This window comes from Pagrus major, chromosome 13, assembly GCF_040436345.1.
Source record: "Pagrus major chromosome 13, Pma_NU_1.0".
NCBI lineage: Eukaryota > Metazoa > Chordata > Actinopteri > Spariformes > Sparidae > Pagrus > Pagrus major.
Genome location: NC_133227.1, coordinates 22269129 through 22288670, shown reverse-complemented (window position 1 = coordinate 22288670; position 19542 = coordinate 22269129). Strand labels below are relative to the sequence as shown.

The 19542-nt window shown below is 37.7% G+C and overlaps 1 protein-coding gene across 4 annotated transcripts in view; it reads right to left on the bottom strand.

Annotated features, from left to right (window-relative positions):
- Positions 1-5674: 5674 nt before the first annotated feature.
- Positions 5675-19542, bottom strand: part of LOC141007458 (prolyl 4-hydroxylase subunit alpha-2-like) — a 28876-nt gene continuing 15008 nt past the window's right edge. The window contains exons 5-16 of one of the 4 annotated variants that reach the window (XM_073479820.1): positions 18941-19078; positions 18087-18326; positions 15840-16036; positions 15218-15394; positions 14282-14352; positions 13382-13481; positions 12891-12944; positions 11101-11160; positions 10965-11030; positions 9191-9259; positions 8188-8284; positions 5675-7027 (exon numbers count right to left, since the gene is read on the bottom strand). In XM_073479820.1, the coding sequence (XP_073335921.1) occupies positions 6957-7027; positions 8188-8284; positions 9191-9259; positions 10965-11030; positions 11101-11160; positions 12891-12944; positions 13382-13481; positions 14282-14352; positions 15218-15394; positions 15840-16036; positions 18087-18326; positions 18941-19078 (1340 nt within the window). In that variant the 3' untranslated portion in view covers positions 5675-6956. The remainder of the gene's footprint in view (positions 7028-8187; positions 8285-9190; positions 9260-10964; positions 11031-11100; positions 11161-12890; positions 12945-13381; positions 13482-14281; positions 14353-15217; positions 15395-15839; positions 16037-18086; positions 18327-18940; positions 19079-19542) is intronic. The other 3 variants (XM_073479821.1, XM_073479822.1, XM_073479823.1) reach the window with 3 other exon arrangements.

Here is a 19542-nt window from a genome sequence, read left to right as displayed (position 1 = left end):
GCACCCCTAGGAAATGCAAAAAAAGGTAGGGTAACATCCTATCCATCCTGAGGTGCATTCGGAGCACAAGAACACAGCAACTACAAAAAGGAGCATAAAACTACCACAATTACTCATATTGCTTCAAAGAACATATCAGTTCATGGTGAGTAATGTTTGCTGTGAATGTCATTCCAAAACATGTCTCAGGGGGCGCGTTTAAGTTTCCAACAGGCTAGTCTTTACCAACTTTGGAGATTTCTGGAGGTCTCTTTTTATTTTGTTAGTCAAAAGAGATTTGACAAACAGCTTAAATTCTTCGGTTTTTAAGTGGTGTTTGGGTGTGAAGCTTTTTTTGAAAATCTTTGTTAAAACCCAAATGTCATTGTTAGCAGTTTGATAAATGCCTTGTCACCGCTTCACCGTTAACTCTGTTAAAAAACATTATTTTGGGGTGATGAAACTGTCTCATTTTGTAAAGATGGATTAAATGTGCTTCTCCTGAATATAGCCGTGGCTTGTGCCAGGATTTACAGCTGTAACTGTAGTGTATGTGCTTCATTTAAAGGTGCAACATGTAAGAATTTTGTTTGAAAACGTTCATATCGACTAAATTATCAACAGAATGTGGAGGAATAACAGAATTGACTTTATGACATATTGCAATGTTTAGTCTGCTAACCAGCTAGCCCCCGGGCCGTCCCGGGTTCAAAGCTCCTGGGCTAGCATTGTAAACATCAACACTTCCCAGGTGCTCCGAGCTCCCTGACTGGACCACTAGCTGCTTGGCTAACTGAGCTAACTAGCTAGTGGAAGCTACAGTTGGCAGCAGTTAGCGATTCCTTTAGTGTTATACTGCCCCCTATTTCCTTTACGTATAAGTTCAACAAGCGGCCAGTTCTTACATCTTTGCACCTTTAAAGCATAGACACATGCTAAAATCACAAAGGTCAGTTTGTTGTTAACTATTTGACACATTTTAATGTGTTTTTCCTCCTGTTTTTGTAACCTGAGCAAAATACTGACGAAATACTGATGGTTTTTTGGTAATGTGCATGATACGTTCACTCATTTTGTATTTTAAAACATTAAAGGGTCTCTTTGTAACAATTTTAGCCATTAACATGTATTATGTATCCACTTTTTATTTGCCATATGTGATGATTTTAACATGAGGTGAAAAATGAGACCTTCCCGTCTCTCTTGGCTGCCTACACAAGCCTGTGGACGACTTGTTTAAGCTGTTTATGCTGGACTGTGGATTTCTTTGTGAAGGACTCGGGTTTGATTTTCCGCAACAGTCCAAAGAACGTGACTTTATGCACGATCTCGAGTGCCTCGACTCGCTGCCTCTCTCTGCTCCGCTAACAGAGAGCAACAGTAGCTAACATTACTTAAACTACTCGGCTTGCAGCCAACACAGATGTTCCACAGAGCCACATTAAGCAGCTGTGTTATTTTAAGCATTCACTCAATGCTGTCTGCAATTTTGCCCTGTGTAGCACTGAAGTATATCACGTATGGTACGGTATGTATTCACCCTGTATCGTGCTGCATATATCTTTACATAATGTGCCTTTTAAAACTATGGTTTGTGCTTTACAACAACAGTTATTTCACAGTACTGTAACAAAGACTTCCTCTTGTCTTGACGCACACTCACACACAGCAGATTAAGTGGTGATTTTTGATCATTTCTTTGTGAGTGTGAGTTTGGAGAGGTGTGTTTGTACAGCATCAGATACCGAACATGGGTTCAACCCTTGTTGGACTCAATTGGTCCTGACATTGGACTTGGTCAAGAATAAATCTTTCCATTTACACAAAAACCTGTTTCTCTGTCGTATTTTAAGTGTCATCATTATATTATGGATTTCATGTGTGAAATGATGGGGAAACAAATTAGCAGAGATGGCAGAAGATTATTACATGTAAGTTAATGTGATCACATTATCATGTCACATAAAAGGTTAATGAAACACCTTGTTTTTTACAATGAGTGTCTCTGCCATCCACATGAGTGCATCTACCTTATTAACATTCATGATTGTTAAATTAATTGTAAAATAATCCTAACCAGCCTGATTCTCAGTTGGCCGGCTTTTTCAGATTATCTTAACCTAACAATGCATTTGTTCATTCTGGAATATGCTGCTATTTTCTTTGTCAGGTCTTGCTCTGTCTCTGCGTTATCTTATCATTACTTTCTATGTCTTGTAGAGCACTTTAAATCTGTGTTCTCCATCTGTACTAGTGCCGTAATGTAATAAAAAAAAGGAACAATAACTCACACAGATGAAATCTAATTCAATAATGTCACACAGATGTTGAAGCAGCAGGACACTGGATTTCGGTACATTTTCTGTTTTCTCTGTCAAACTCATGGAACTGCAGTATTGAAAACACCCCGAAACATGTGCGAGGTTATAAAGCTTTGTCATTCCAGTGGCTTCAGTACTTGCATATTAAACTTCTAAAATCATTTATTAATCACTACTTCAGTAGAGGATGATTTCAATTCGATTATGTGTCTATTTTCACGACTAATTGATTAAACTTTTAGTCTTTATGAGAATATCACAAATTATGAAAAATTCTCTTCACAGTTCAAATTTCTTCATTTGTCCAGAAACCCAAAGACTTTCCATTAACTAACTTAATTAAAAGAACCAAATTAAGAAGCTCGAACTAGCAGATATTTGACATTTTTACTAAAAATAATGGCTGACATGATTAATTGATAATCAAACAAGTTGCTGATATCTTTTTACACAACCACACATTGCCTGTGTAGAGTGTCGACTCATCTCATCCATCACCCTGACAAAAAAGTTAATATTTTCAGTGTGATCCCAGTCATATTTCAGGCCCATGTTTTGCCCGCGGGCCCCTGAACTTTTCACTTCAGACTCCCCCATGTTCTTCACGTTTCACCTCTTATGCCTGACATACCATCTCAGACAGTTTCACACCAAGTCAATCTTTAATTCTAGTTACTCGTTTGGAGTCACGTGACTCACAGTGTGGTCTGAATTAAGGACATGGAGTCAAGTTCTCAATAAAGATACGCATGAATCATCGTGAAGTTTAGATTGGACAATGTGATGGCTATAGCATAATGACACCCTTGGTGTTTGGATTGGTCCCAATAAATCTCGCTTTCACTTTGCAATTTCGTCTGGATACGAAATCTCAAGGTAAAATGAAAGGCTGACTGGCGATCCAGTCAAGCTGGCAGCCTGGCACCATTCTCCATAGCTCCTTTGACGTCTCCATTATAGACTAAATGAAAGAATAAACTCCTGTTTTGCCGTACATTGTTGATAGTTACTACTTTGAGGAAAACAGAAATGATCCAGTTGTCTCCGTAACTATGGCAACAATGGTAATACCACTTGGAAAAGCTACAAAAAGGTGAACAATCATTGCCTTTTTAATGCTGTTTGCTAAAAATGTTGTTGTGGTTGCTTTAAGTCAAAACGTTTCACACAGTTTGGTTGTTAACTGGTTTCAGTCCTCTGATTAGATGCCATTGTTGGTTGGGCATCACTTGGAATTAAAAGTTTTGTGTGTCTGTGCTTTTCTAGCGGTGGGTTTGTACAACCAACAGCCAGCGGTGGTGCTGATTCAGTGGATTTTGAGCTTGACATACCAGGTGCCACAAACCAAGTAACGTTACATCCTGGTTGGGTTTTTTTTTTTTCCTAACTCGGTGTATGTGTGTGTGTGGAGGCACTGCCAGTCTGACTGCCTGTCCCTCAGAATTAACATTACACAGTTACGTTAAATCAGTTGTGGTGTTATCTAAACTGTGTGGGCATAAGAATACCAGGGTAAATCAGATGCAGAGTAAGGCGGCTGTATGCCTCCATGCACCAGTCAAGTTGCTGTTCCTGAGCTATGGTGTTGACACAGTGTTGACACAGTGACCTTGACCTTTGATCACCCAAAATCAGTTCAGACTTTACTCCAAGTGGACATCTGTGCCAAATTTGAAGAAATCCCCTCTCGGCCTTCTTGAGATATCACGTTCTCAAGGATCGGACGGACGTTCAGAGGGACAACCTGAAAAAATAAAAAGCAGTGGGATCCATAACAACGCACAAATGAGAGGTGAGGTAACATCTGAATTTTGATTGTTGAACACATCTTAAGCTTTGTGTTTTGTTTTCATTACCTTACTGTGTCCCAGAATTGCAATGCTGGGGATTTATGACAGGAACATGGGTCTTGGCTTTGTATTTTAAAGTTAATATGAAGTTATTTTAAGTTTTAAAACCAGGCTTTATCTAGCTTGATTATTACTGGGCTGGCTTTGCAGATAATCTTAATCTATATAATATTATTTCGTTTCAATTTACATGTATTAATCACTTCTTTAATTGTCCTGTGAGTGGATTGTACCGTGAAAATGAGACCTTCCCTGTCACTCTTGGTTGCCTATAGAAGCATGTGGACCATTTATTTGCATATCAAGTTATTTGTTATTATATCAACCCATTTTAAGATAAAATAATCCTTAGTCCCACAACGGGGAAATTTGCATTATTACAGCAGCACAGGACCTGCGATATCACTCCGTCACACATTTAGGGTGAAGCAGCCTGTCCCTGAAAGACCTTGGTATTGAACCGTTTCAACATATCACTCTGTTTATCTGTTTTTGTAAGGCTCCAGACATTTATCAACTGACATGTAGACACGCAATGGAGGCCCACCACTGTACTTGGCATGTACAATCTTAATAACTGTCACACATGCACACAGCTGTGAATAAAGAAAAACACATGGTGGATTTACTTTATTGTGTTTACCCTACGGTGCTCATCTTTATCCCTGCAGCTTTGACGCATGAATTCAGCTTCCCATGCCTCCCACTCTACCAAAACAATCACTTCACTTTCCGTGGTCTATATCAATACAGCGATAAGCTACCAGCACCACACCTCAGTTCTTCTGTGCTGCAGGAACCCTACTCTGTTCATGATTCTGGCAAAGTGGAACAAATGTGTTTAACTCCATGTTACTCAATCATGTCCGTTTGGCATCCGCTGTACATTCCAGCTCCAGTTATTCAGCCAGGCAACCTTACCAAACCACAAGTTCTCATGGGCCTAACCAAACCAATAGAACATTCCAGATCTGCAAGATTGCTTCGTACGGTGGATGTGAAAAGAGTTCATACCCTACTGTTGAGGAATCGTAAAAAGTCTTATTAAACAGAAACGTAATGTAGGTGCTAACTACAAACAAGACTCATTACGTCACAACAACATTGTGTGTTGATGTTAACATGTATGTAACTCTGTGATCCTACCCTCTCACTGAAGTTACATAGTGCAGAAACAAGTGATAGAGGGATGGAGTGGCTGTGACAGAGACACCATTCACCCTATTACAAGCCACAGCTTTTTGAAAAATTACACAATGTTGATTTAAGTCCAATAGAGAGGGCTTCCAACCAAACGTATTAATGATCCAGAGTCAATTTGACCTCATTGTATTTCCTGTTTTATTTACAGTACCTGCTGTGTTTTGGGAATTTTAGTGTTTTGAGTATGACGTCAAATCAATCTGCACCTAGACTTGCAAAGTTAAGATTAATAACAAACTTAACTGTAAGATTTATAGGTTAGTGTAATATATCATCCTGCTGGTGAGTAGAGCAAAAAAAAAAAACGATGCAAAAGACAAAACATTTTAATAAAAGACACTGTTTATTGAGTTGCTTGTTTGTCATCTTATAGGAAGAGCATACAATGTAACAACAGTGTAATAATTTAAACACTATATAAATAAAACTTGGACATGATTTGGAGGAAATGTATGTCTCCGTCAGGTTCGAAGGGGAATAAAACAATTAGGGTGCAAATGATAAAAAAACCAAAAGAACAGAGTGACAGGATTCTAGCACCATTTTTTTTCTCCACAAATTAAAGCTGTTAGTAAAGTAATGAAGATACAGTAAAACCAATTTGTGTCGAAATGACTGACAGTGACGTCCCAAAAAATCATCTATTTTATTTGTTGTTGTTGTTTTCCTAAGCCTGGATCTGGAACTTACATTTCTGATAGTTGGCAGCCAAATACTAATGAAGTAAAAATGTGCTTAACAACTTGAAAATGTACGTTGAAGCATTATGTAGTAGAGGTAATTGTCAACTCTGTTGCCAGTTGTGATATATGAATGTGGTACAAGGTCTAGAGTTAGGTGAGGAGACCATCACCAAAAGCAGCCTTTTTTCCTTATTTATCAAAAAAAAACAACACAATTGTTAAATGATAAATATATCGGAATGACCTGTTCTGACACCATTTGGTACATTTTTTTTATCACACTTCCTGTATTATAAGATGTTTTTAGCTGAATTAATAAGGGCATCTCTGCATCACCAATAATGCTAATGCTTTTACTTTGAAAATTTAACAGTTGCTTCTCACTGTGTGAAGAAAAAGCTTAGTGGTACAGTGTCGGGGACACACTGTTCACCTGACCGTTTTAGTTTTTGGCATCGCTGATGGAAATATTTGGCAGAGGGCTCAAACATTTGGATTTTATATTCAGATTTGAATGAAAACAGGCATAATTGGAAAACCAAGATTGCACTGAAACAGCTTGGTGTTTTATTTAAATGTTCATGAGTTAAGTCTAAATACAGTACTGTACATGTTTTCAGTACATTTTTAACTCAGTTCACTTGCTGAATTTAAGTGGGGGTGGTGTGGAGAGGGAGCTGGATAGAGAACTGAGTTGTTCTGGATAGAAAAAAGATTATCCAGCAAAATCCCCGACAGCAGGTCACCATTTCCTCGAAAACATTTCTTAATCATGTAAACCAGTTGAGGGGGGAAAAATACACTTACATAAGTGTCTACAATGTGTCTGAGAGTTGCATAATTTCCAGAATGAAGGCACTACTGTGGGTATGTATGTGTGTTCGAGTGTTTTAGCATGTTCCATAGGTGTGGGTCAAAGTTTAATCCACTTCTGTCAGGCCGCAGGGTCTCCTGAACTCTTGACCTCGCTCGTGAATCCACTTGTTGGACACTGACAACACAGAAAAAAACAAAAGAAATGTCAGGGAGCTAAAGATTGCTGAGTTGGTTTAGTAATGTCTGTGTTGCTGCAATAATTTATTTATTATTTATCTGGCAAGTTTGAAACTTGCGTGATGATGTTTAATGTTCTTGACAACCTCTATAGTCTCATTAGCAACTCGTTAGCAACCGCCTTTTTAATGACACATAAACGCATCATAATTCACAAGTGGGGTATGTACTGGTGTATTTTATGTCTTAGAACAAAACAGGAAACTTGTGTTAACCACAGATGTCATTTCAGGCATTTAATCTACTTGTAATTGACTTTGAGAGTGGAAAAATGGTAACTTATTTCCTAGTTATAGGACTCATTCCTGCAGCACTCTATTGGGACTATTTCTTCAATAGAAAAGAGCTCAACCTCAAACTGATCATAGTTAAATCTGTGGATTATCTAGAAAATCCCATATCTGGAACTAAAATGTATTTTGTTCCTGCAGCTGATTTTATTATTTTTTTTTCATATTTCACCACTGTGAGCATCACAAATAACCCTCATGTCAACATGGCTATATACCTCTTAGAATAACACTGACGGTATTTTGTGAATCGCCTCAAATAACCCTAGAGTATGTTTCCTTAAAAACTTGAATCAGCCTCATAGGTCTAATTCTCCACATCACATTTGTTCTTTCCCAAAAGCTGTAGGCCACAGGAATGTTTTATGCATGAGCAAGCCAGCATACAAATGCATAACATCTGGGTATGTGTTTCCTTGTGTTAACTTTGGGTGCTAAATTTACATGTTGCAAAAGAGATTTAAGTTAAGCCTGTCTAAACGTGCCTCCTTCAGTTGGATCGATTGACTGTCATAATGGCAACAACTGTAATGATCTCAAAAGTCAGAGTATACTTTTGTTAAAATATCCTTTTCACATCAAAGATAACAAGATGAACAACTACAGCATGGATGTCAGATATGTGATGCAATGGCCTGCTGGGAGCATTTCTATGAATGGCAAAAGACATTTTTTGGAGAGTGGGCAAAATCACACATGAAAACCAAAGAATACATAAATCTCTTCTATCGATTACTGATGGAAGAGATTTCCATGTTCGATTTGATGTATGAACACTTCATTGTGATGAATCTAAATTTAGACTCACCCCATTTACTTCCTACTAAGACAGGACAGGCTGCATGTCTGGTCCTATAGTCTCCCTCTCCACTCTTGAAAAGATTGTACCAGAAGACTGCCGTCCCCTGTGAAAGAAATGATGCAAACTTTATGGTAACATCCAAATGTGCGAGACAGAAGGAATGTGGAGAGACACATGCACGAAAGATAAAACCTGGAGGAGAAGTGGCTTCACGCTGTGAGTGATTTATCGCAGCAGTATTTTGATCCATATTTTCCTCCAGCAGACTTTGGTTGCTTAACAACTACAATAAGTTATTGTTTGCCTCATAAACAAAAAGCATATGGAGACTATTTTGCAGCTGAGTCAACTGGAAGTCAAATGTGAAGATCTTAGAAAGCCGAGCCTGCAGGGGGAATCTGAGGACATATTATTGTATAATTAGATTATCATTGTGCCCGAATATTGTGAGGAAAATATGATTGAATTTGTAAAGGGACTGATAAATGAGAAACTGGAAACAAGAGGTGAGTCTGACATTCAGAAGGCGCCATGCTTTACAATAAGAACATAGAATTTGCAATAACGTTGATCCTGATTGACATGTTTTTAACAGTATCAGTTATAGGTGTAATTATTACACCAGTGACAGTTTTAGTGCATATTTAAAGTTGCAAGAGATGAAATGAATGGGAGTGGAAATTGAGTTGGAAAAACAAGAAATACTGTTGTAACATTCAAAAGTGGAACTATTTCTAGGAAGTTTTGAGGGCCTTGCTTAACCTACATGAATTAACAACTGAATCAATATGAATTAACAACTGTACACGCGTACAGTGTGTCTTGCTTCAGTTCGTAACATACTGTGATGTTTGGTTTAGATAACGGTACATGGAGGTTTGATGTGGTAAAAGTAAAACTTACTGACGTTCAGCACATTAATCATCAAACTGACACCAACACTGTTTGTCTAACACACGCACGCGTGCGCGCGCACACACACACACACACACACACACACTCCTTTCACCTTTCGAGGCCAGATTGCTGCTCCAAAGTCAGGGAAGACCGTGGCCCCTCCTGCCTCGACATCGCTCATCTGAGAAAACACAACAAGTTGGAGACTTCCTCTGTATGCTCCTGGAGGAATATACTCTGGTATTCGACAGTCCTCAAAGGGCGCTTTTTTATCAAAAACACATCTGTGTTTGAGGCTTAGAAAAACATATCAAATTGCTTTACTTTTCAAGGCAACATATCAAATGCCAACATGAACAGCACATGATGCTAGTAACATATACTTTGATTTAGAGTTACAATGTAATAATAATGAAAACAATATCCTTTTGAAAATGTGTGTACACATCAATAAATATCAGTGGATGCAAATCAACTAAACGTTAAAAGTTTTCATTTTATGTCACTTCAAGAGAAAAAAAAAATTAACAATTGCTTGACAAGTTGTATATAATAAAAAAGGTGAAGGTCTTGCAAAAAAAAAAAAAAGTACACAAAATGACAAATTACACATATTCACACAACAGTGGAGTGTAAGAAAGTTGCTATATGTACTACAATGCCGATGTTTATATGCACATGTGGCTAAATCCCAAGCCCAATTTGATATATACTGTTTACATGACCTGTATTAAAATCTGAATATCATCATACCTGGAGTCTAATATCAGCGTGCATGTAAACATAGTCACTGAGAAGAAAGAGTGAAGAAGTGCTTGTTTCAGAACAATAGAAAAGGGAATATGGTCTTTCCTTTAACTGACCCATCATTTGTTCCACACACAAATTCCCAGTTTACTTGACTGTGACGATCAGCACAATACGAGGGTCTAACATGATTATCTTGTCTGTCTTTGTCTGTCTTTGTTTGTTTTAAGCTTTCAGAATTGTAATAATTTTACTTCATGTTTATTATTGATGTCGTAGTGGGTGGTGTTGAACTGGGGTGCATCACATTGAATGATGTTTCTAATATTTTGCCCTGCTCATGTATGTAAGTGGGATGGCCAAAACATTAGAAAGACCTGCCAATATGATGCAGACCAGTTCACGTTGTTACTAGAGATGCACTGATTGCCATTTTCTCGGCTGATTCTGTTTTCAGATTTTATAAAAGTCTGACCTGCTGATTCCGATTTCTGCTGATTCAAATTTTCTTTCAAGGAGCTATAAATGACAGCATACAGAAACGTTTGCATGTTTATATTCATTGCTACAGGTGTAGCTTATTAAGTGGCCAGCGAGTGTAGATCAATAATGCACTGAAGCACATACACATCATGTAGTAAGGTAAATGATAAACCTTAATAAATCACTGCTTAAATGGAAAAAATTTTGCTCATTTGCTCATTCAAAAGCAAAATATTTTTCTCGTTTTGGATACCGTTTTATTTCCTACAACCCGGTGTTAGCAAAAGTAAAATAAAGAGTATCTTCTACATCAGCGTGTTAATAGGGGATAACCAACACAACTCTCCACAATATGTACTGGAACTGATTGACAGAAAAACTTGATACTTAGATATTTGTCTATAAAGTGTCTCGGCCATCCAGGTAATGGGATATTTATCCAGCACCATTTTTAGGGTATTATCTCTTTTATTCTACATCTACAATTCTACGGGCCAATTAGCGACCCTCTATGGAAGTCAATCAATCCAAGTCCAAGATTGAACCAGAGCTTATGCATTTGCCCGTGAAGATACGATAAAGACGGATGGAGAGTTTATTTCAGGCAACCACCTTGACCAGCCTTCAACCAACGACGACTGGGTGCACATACTTACGTAGTTCAAAAAAGTTGCCACGCGATTTCCAGTGCCTAATCTTTTGAAAGCATCAGGCTCATCTTTCTACAAAGATAAAATTCAAGAGTGAAAATACATGATGAATACACTGCTCGCTCGCTCACATGGTACTTACGTAGTTTAGGAATGTAGCAAGTCTATTTCCATCGACCTTGAGGTTGCTGTCAAAAGGGCGCTGCAACAGATGTTTAAAACGTTTAACCCATCACCAAAAAGACTCACACTAGGAGCCCGCCACAAAGAGCAACTACTACACTCCCATCAAATAAAATCAACTATAATATCTGTCAGAAACGTTACTGAATCACATCTGCATTACATGTTTTAGCTTCAAATATATGCATAAAAAACAAATGTAAAACATAATGTACACATGAATAACGATAGCACGGAGCACTTCTTTGTACTGAAGAAGATGCACAAATGATAAAGACAGTTACTTTTTCAAGGGGTATCCACAGAAGATAATGACCAAAAGGCTTCTCCATCATTTTATGCTTTCTTTACCTCGAGTGAGTGATATAACAAAGCAATGACCCTTTCTATTATGTATGTATAGCTGCACATGCAGGGCAAAGGGCATACAGCTATGGAACACATGAAACTCCTAGAGAAGTTTCATAGATATTGCACACAGGGGAACATAGCTCATACTGTAGTAATACCTAAAATCAGGGACATCAATGGATTTTTCAGGAGGAGGAGCGTGCGAGTGGTTTAACCAAAGTTGAAGAGGTGAATGAACCCGTGTTGTTCAAAAGGAGGCTGTGAGGAAGGAATTTAAGAAAATACTTAATTCAAGAAAGGAAGATGAGCATGTGAGTATGAGTCTGAAGAAGAAGTTGTTGAAACGGCCAGAGTGCTTTGAGAAATAGAGCTTTGCAGATTGAGAATATTTAACAAGCAGTTTGTGAGATGAGAGGTTTGGATCAAAATAAGAGTGACAAGAAATACAGTGTAGAATTTCGGGGTAGGGGGCAGAACTGGAATACAAAACAGGTGAAGTATGGGCAAAAAAAAATGGTATATGAGGTTCGTAGATTTTTAAAATCCATTCAAAATGCTTTCAATCGAAAGATTTCATGAACTTGTGGACAGAGAAGGGAAAGTAATTTGCTGTGAAGTTTTTAGTAAACATATTTTATGGGTTGGCAGTAGAATAAGCCGGTTCTTATTCCAAAGAAAAAGAAAAATGATACCATGGTGAACTAATAAGTTTGGAACTTAAAAATAAGTTTAAAGTTTTAAAAATAACTCACGAGTCTCATAGTTTCTGTTATCTTATAAAATGTGAAAGGATTCAAGCCAATTTAAGGAAAACAAGTAAAACATGTTCTAATTCAGTGTGAAGAGAGACTCAAAATTGATAAGATCTGGGGAGGGATAAAAAGACTAAATGGGACCAGAAGGGAATAAGGATATCCACTCTTAGTTATTTGTCAAGTTACAGCTGTAACAGATGTGGAAAAGCTGAGATGCTGGCGCAAAGATTTATTGAATTTCATAGCCCAGATAACATTAGTGAGGAGGGGCGAAGAGGGGGAAAAGCAGAAATAACTAAGTATGTGGATGTATGTGAAATAAGAAAAGAGCAAATAAACAGGGAAAGTATAGCAGCGATCTTATTTGTTATAGAGAGGTCTATGACATAATGTTAAAGGAGTGATTATCACTGAGATCAGTACACTGTGGGTTAACATTTATGTTTAGGTTGCTTAAAGACTTCTTAATTCAACGTAAGACTTAATTAGAGCTATACATGCAAAATTATTTTAAACAAACGTGTGTGTGTGTGTGTAAATGGCTTTGTCTCTGTGTTTTCGTGTAGTGTGTCCTCTTTCCAGGCTGACTTGAAGTATGTCAAGTTATGTCACTATAATTTTCACACCCACAAAGTGAACTCACCCTTGAGAAGTCGTAATGTGGCTCGTACTGTCCTCCAACTCCATAGTTGGCAACCTGGTCATCCAATAACAAAGGTGATTTATTTAACAATTTCTTTTTTAGCATGATTAAAAATTCATTGGCAGACTACGATGCATGTACATGTGAAGTCAGGCATTATAGATCAAGCTGATTTTAATCCTTTTAAAAGGCTTGCTTCTGCAGACAGGAAATATTTAATCATTTGCCTTATTCTGTGACTTGTGGTGTTCCTATAGACACATTTTTAATGACTTTTTGTCCACTTATTCAGCTCTTTGTATACATTTTGTAAAACTGTTCATGACATACCCTGTTCCTAGATTCAGGCTGAATATGATCACTTTCGTTGTTTAAGTGTGAATGTTATATTCTTTGATAAAAACAGAGAAATGGAAATCAAATTTCAGTGCATCTGTGACATGATGATGTAGTAATACAGTAATGTAATTCTGTAGTATGTATTAGATTACCTGTAGTAACTCCGCAGTGTCAACTGTAAGGCCTGTGATGTCTTCTATCCTCTTATTGACTCTTTCAATGACAGGGTCATCCTCTGCTTCCAACCATGCACTAAAAACAACAGTAAAACAAGTACATGCATAGTACAGTGCAGATAAACAAACACTTGATGACAAACACCAAATGTGTATAGAACCTCTTTATATATATATATTTTTTGACCTCCTGAAAAATGTCACAAGCAGAGTTCTATCTAATGTAGCACAAATTTTAACATAATTTTCCATAAATCTGCAAAAGAAAATGCAAATTTATGTGCATTTCCATCCACTGCTGTTATGCCAATATTAGGAGTTGGCTCCTTGAGATAGGCAGCTGATTATGCCAGTGCTCCAGTCATGATTTCATCGTAGATGAAGAGGGCGCAAAGAGATTACAAGGTTAAGAAAGCGCCAATCAAATGTTAAATGGGCAAAAAAAACAAAGGATACAGTCTGCTGCCAATTTTCTTCTCTACAGTGGACATTTAAATCACAAGTTTCCTTTGCACTCTGTTGAATTTCTTTTAATCAATACACCAACCTTTCCAGGTCCTCCAACTTATAGAACCTTTATTGTGATATTTTGACCTTTAAACTTTCTTTCTGCGCTATTTGAGAATATGCTTAAAAAGAGGTGGATGGAAATCCATTTCTACATCTGCTGCTCAAAAACACAACTTTCACAGTGGTTTACAGTGAACAGAGTGTCCTTGTAGCAAGGGCAGCTCAGGTAATGTTTCTGGTAGTATGAGTGAAGAGGTAACCAAGTAAGAAAGCAAAACTCCTCTTATAAAAATGAGCTTTATCTTTTCATTCATGACTAATATCCACAAGATATTACCCAAGGAACCATTGTCCTGAATGAGTTACCTTTTTGACACTCTGTAGTTGGCTGTGGTCAGGACGCCTGTTTTGGGGTCACGGACAGTAGCTCTGGCAAGCTTAAAAAATAAATACATCAAACAGATATAAATAAATAGATTGTAAATATAATATAAATACAAACAAAGTACCTATTTGTCTTCATGATCATTACACATCACGGTTTATTTACTCTTTCAACTGTTGTGCCACATACATCTTTTCATTTACGCTCATTTATTAATTATCTTAATTATATAATACTTTAAATATCAGATACTGAATTTGTTTTTCTTAATCTCTTTGGCGATTTTTCTCTCTGAGAGCAGTTTTTATACATGCAGAACGTAATTATGTTTGGTCTGTACAATTCATTTTGAATGTTTTCTTCCCTGTATTGGGCCTATTGAATAACTAAATATTTTGTTGTCTGGAGAGTTATGGAGTTCTAGCTCTCAGCCCTCAAGATTGTCAACAGGCACAAAATTGTGATTACATCTCAGGTTTTTAACGCAGCACAATAGTTTGCATATTCAAGGCAACTGACAGTACAACAGTAGAGTAGTAGAGTAGAGCAGGCAGCATTTAAAGCAACATGCACTGGCTTGTTTTTGTTCTTGTTTCAAACATTCCTGGTTAGAAATGTATTGGCATTTTTTCTGGCTCATGTACAAGGTGAACAGGCACCTCTTATTGCAGACTTTCAATTACTGTTATCAAACTCCTTACACATACACACAAAATGTGTGGCTAAAGGAGAAAAGAAAATACTACTTTGTAACTGAACTGTCAAATCCAAAGTATGGGGCGGTGCATTCCTACAGATTAAAAAAGACCTTTCATCTGTCTGAGTAAACCTGTAAAAACAAACTATCCATTTTACCTCTTGTGTAAAAGGCAGAATTTTTATACTCATTCTTATATATTTGTTTCTGTCTGCCTCACCCTGGGTTTAGCCAGCTTCTTAATCTTCCCAATCTCTTCATCTGACAGGATGTTCAGGTAGCGTACGATGTGGGGGCTGTCCCACTCATCCTCCTCTTTCATGGGCTTCAGCAGGAGACGAGGGTTCTTCTGACCATCCTGGTAGCGGCAGTACAAACGGCTGCGCCTTGCTTCGTTCTGATAAAATATACAGGATACACAGAAAATAATAAACCCTTTGGTCTCATTAATGGGAAATCATTAAATTGAACTTATCCAGTAGGAAGGAGCAGAGCTAAAAAAAGCACTCATGTGCATCATATTATGAGTGGCTTGAGTTAGAGAAAGTGCAATCTGATTAGTTTTCACTGCCCCCTGCTGCCGAAATCTAATTTCACAAGATGATAAGCTGCAAAAAATCTCCTGCACACTCAGACAGGTTATTTTTAATAATTTTGCACATGTAGACAGTGACACATGTGTGGTTATGAAAACAAACCTTTACTTTCAGCAGAATATCAAACTATCAGATACTTCAGGATTTAGTTTCATAAAATCCAAAGCAAAGTAAACACTTCTCTTGCCTCTATGCTGCACGTGTTGCCTAATTCTCAACATGCCATAACTTCTCTTTATATCTCACCATCTTCAGCCCCTCTCCTCTGCAGAGGGCCTCGTAGGTCTCTCTCTCTGGGAGATGGTCTTTAGGTCTGCTGTAAGTTCCCAGCTGGATGGGCTCCTCAGAGGGAGGCTCGTAGGCCTGGTTCATCTCGTTGAGCTGCTTGAACAGCAACTTCTCAAAGTAACGGAGGTTTCCTCCCGCCCTCTCGTGGCTGGAGTCTGTCAGTACAAGAAAAGTTTAGTTGATAGTGATTTTTATTTCAACTGAGAAGTGGTGGAGATACTGCGTTACTGCCTCATTTTGAAAGGTGTTTCCCATGAATTACTGGTGACATCATACGTACAAATAACTTGTTATCACTAAAATCCAGTGTAGTCGGTACCAATGAATTAGAAAGAGAAAGAACATTGTTTTGTCTGAAGATAACTGTTGACATCACCTTTCAACTCTATTTCAATTAACTCATTCCTCAGTGGCGGAGATTACCGAAGAACATCAACCCAAATACTTTACTGAAGTACAATTTTGAGGTATTTTTACTTGAATGTTTTGAGCTATATTTCCCTCCACAGGAAAATATTGTATTTTTTACTCCACTATATTTATTTAACAGCTAAACTAGTACTTGTTTCTATTAACTTTGTAGATTAATACAACATACAATCTCTTTATGAAATCTGATGTATTGAAATTTTAAACTATCAAACACTGTACGAAGCAGCTAAAATTAATACCACATTAACCAACTATATCATTAAAACACTGCTAATACAGTATATTAATGCATCAATAATAAAGATCTAACAATTCTACATAATGAGTACTTTTACTTTTGATTCTTTAAGTACAATTTGTTGCTGCTACTTAAAGTCTTTTTTTGTATGGTTTAATGCAGGACTTTGGCTTACGTATGTTTATCTAAGTAAATGATCTCAATACTTTCTCCAGTGCAATGTTTGCTGTACTGAAGAACAAGTGCATAGTGTAGAGAGCACACCCCCTTGTGGAGTTTTGAGGAAATACACTGAACCCGCATTGAGCAAAGGAGTAACAGCAGGAGCATACTGGGCCTCTTCATTTTCATGCAGGAGCAGAGCTGCCTTGTGTACCCACTGGAACATAAACAGTACATGAACTGTAACTTAAATATTGACTAGTTTGGGCTCCTTTGCAGGAGGAAAATGTGCAGTTCACTGGAGGTAATTTAAACAACACAAATGAGTATGTGTTCCCTTTTCAACAAGTGCTGCAGTACACCGATTTAGTTCTGGAGGATGCCCAATATGATGACAGTTTCCTACCAACGGTGATCTCCTCGAGAAAACAATCAAAACTTTGACTGATTTCTACCATTTCATACATGATCTTTGTTGTCTTATTTATCTGTATATTAACTGTTTGCTGTACTTACCCATCTATGTGTTTGTTCATGTGCCAATTCTGTGAATTTATCTTGACTTATGACTCTGTATGTTCGTTGGCTTATGTTGCTCTTCACAACAAATTAAATGTACTGTATAGTTTTTGTTTGTTTTAAAATTAACCTGAGAATAAATGTGATGGCTTGCTTTGCTGTCTGCTTTCCCTTTTCCTGCATTTTCTAGTTACATTTTAATTTATTATAATAATAATAATAATAAACTGGATTATACCTTTCTTTTTGCTTTTCTACAATATCTCCTTTACTGTTTCTGTTTTCTATTTTAGATATATAGTATGAGCTGTTATATGTGAATCTCTACTACCTCTGCTACATGGGCTCTTCCTCTGTTCAGTTCACGTGACTTGTAAACAAGCATACCACAGCTCTAAAATGATGGCCTGCAGCTGTCAACATAGCCCTTGATGCAGAGACTAAAATAACAGTTACAAACCTCAGGCCCTCACTTTGGATGGACTACACCCTGCAGCAATGGCAAACCCAGAGCACCACTGCAGTGAGGGAAAAGGGTGTAGTGTAGTGATTAGTGCAACAGCAAGAAGTCAACCTATCAATTACCCCACAGTAGAGGACCGCTGCTGTATTGGTCAGCTAGCTGGTCTCTGTAAGTGTTAAGGGAGGCAACTCAAAACAGTGCTCCTTAAATACAAATCAAAAGATCTATTTTGGAGACCCTGAAACCATTGACCCATCATTTCTGGTTGCAAGAAAGACAAATAATTAGGCTAACTCAGGCTGAGATTAATGAATGAGAGAGTATGTGTAATATGTATTTGTGAGCACACTGATTTGAGTATATATCTCAAGTAACCCTGTCTGCCTCTTACCAATAGCCACAAGTCTGCGTGTCAGCTCAATGGCTCGAGGCAGGTCACCCATTTGGTAAACAGAGTAGCTGAGGTAGTCCAAAATGTCCGCCTTGGAAACCACAGCTTCCTCCCCAGCGTCCAGCTGCTTCAAGGCCTGCTGCATCCACAGCACAGCATGGTAGTAGTCTGCTTCATTATAAGCCGTCTTTCCCATGTCGTAGCAGTCATCCACTGACAGTAGTGCATTAGAGTGTACACCTGGGGAAGAGATAAATTACATTTAAATACTGACCATACTGTACTGAGATTTTAACATCTTCTTTTCATGACATATTATCATATTTTATTCATTACTGATGGATAATGTTTGTTACCTGTGTTTTGAATGAGGAATATGGTTTTATCAGTGAAATTGTTTTGTTGATGGGCAGGTTTACACATGCAGAGTCTATCTAAGGTTACTGGATCCCAACTCAGCACGAACTGGTACAGATGCACACATACAAAGAAACTGCCACTGAGCACAGACACATGTCTACAAAAGCACACACAAATACAGACCTTTCCATATCTGTGCGGTTTCAAATTGCAATAAACTTGAACTTTAAACTAATGCCTTAACTCTTGAACAAGTGAGGACTGGTCAACATTAGCTAGTGTCACAAAAATGTACTGTCAGGAGGGTCCAAACCACAAGTTGTTTATTGCTGACAGCAGAATAAACATACACAAACACACCATTTAAAATCATTACGGGTGTGGGGAGAGTTCCTGCCTCTCATTTTCTTGACGTATAAATGTAAACACTAATTTACCCCCCTTAATGTATTCATGTTCTCTTAAAATGATCACTGCATACTCGTCTTAGTTACCTGGCAGCTTTCCTCTAGAGAAAGCCTCAGAATCCAGTTGGTACGTGTCCTGAAGACGCATCAACGCCTTGGCTGCACCCGTTTCATCCTCTTCATCTGGGAAGTACTGTCTGTGTGTGGACATGTTGGAAATGAACCCTAGAGAGAAGGGAGGGAAATGTCAGGATGTTTTTGAGAATGAAATACACAAATTGTTAGTCAATTAAAATCTCCCCGAAGGATGTTAATGTTTGACTTTGCAATAACAAAGCAACATAAAGCTAAAATGATGTACAGAATTGTACAGTAACCTCCAAAAACTTCTAATCCACTGCTACAAAACAACTGTGCGCTAGTGGCCAGCCAGTTAAATCCTCCGTTAAGCACATTTAAATATACTGAATGCACATTAGGGGATCTTGAATGGTGGCATTATACTTCATGTAGACATTAAATCATAAAGGAAAGAAAAAAAAACATGCATTAATCTCCTTTAATTGATTTTAATCAAACCTTTTATTCACTTTACTTTGAACAATATATTTTAATGACGGTCCTAAGATGGAGGCAATGCTCCTCTTACAGTCGAGTGAGAGAGTTTAATTTAGATTCAAATTTAGATA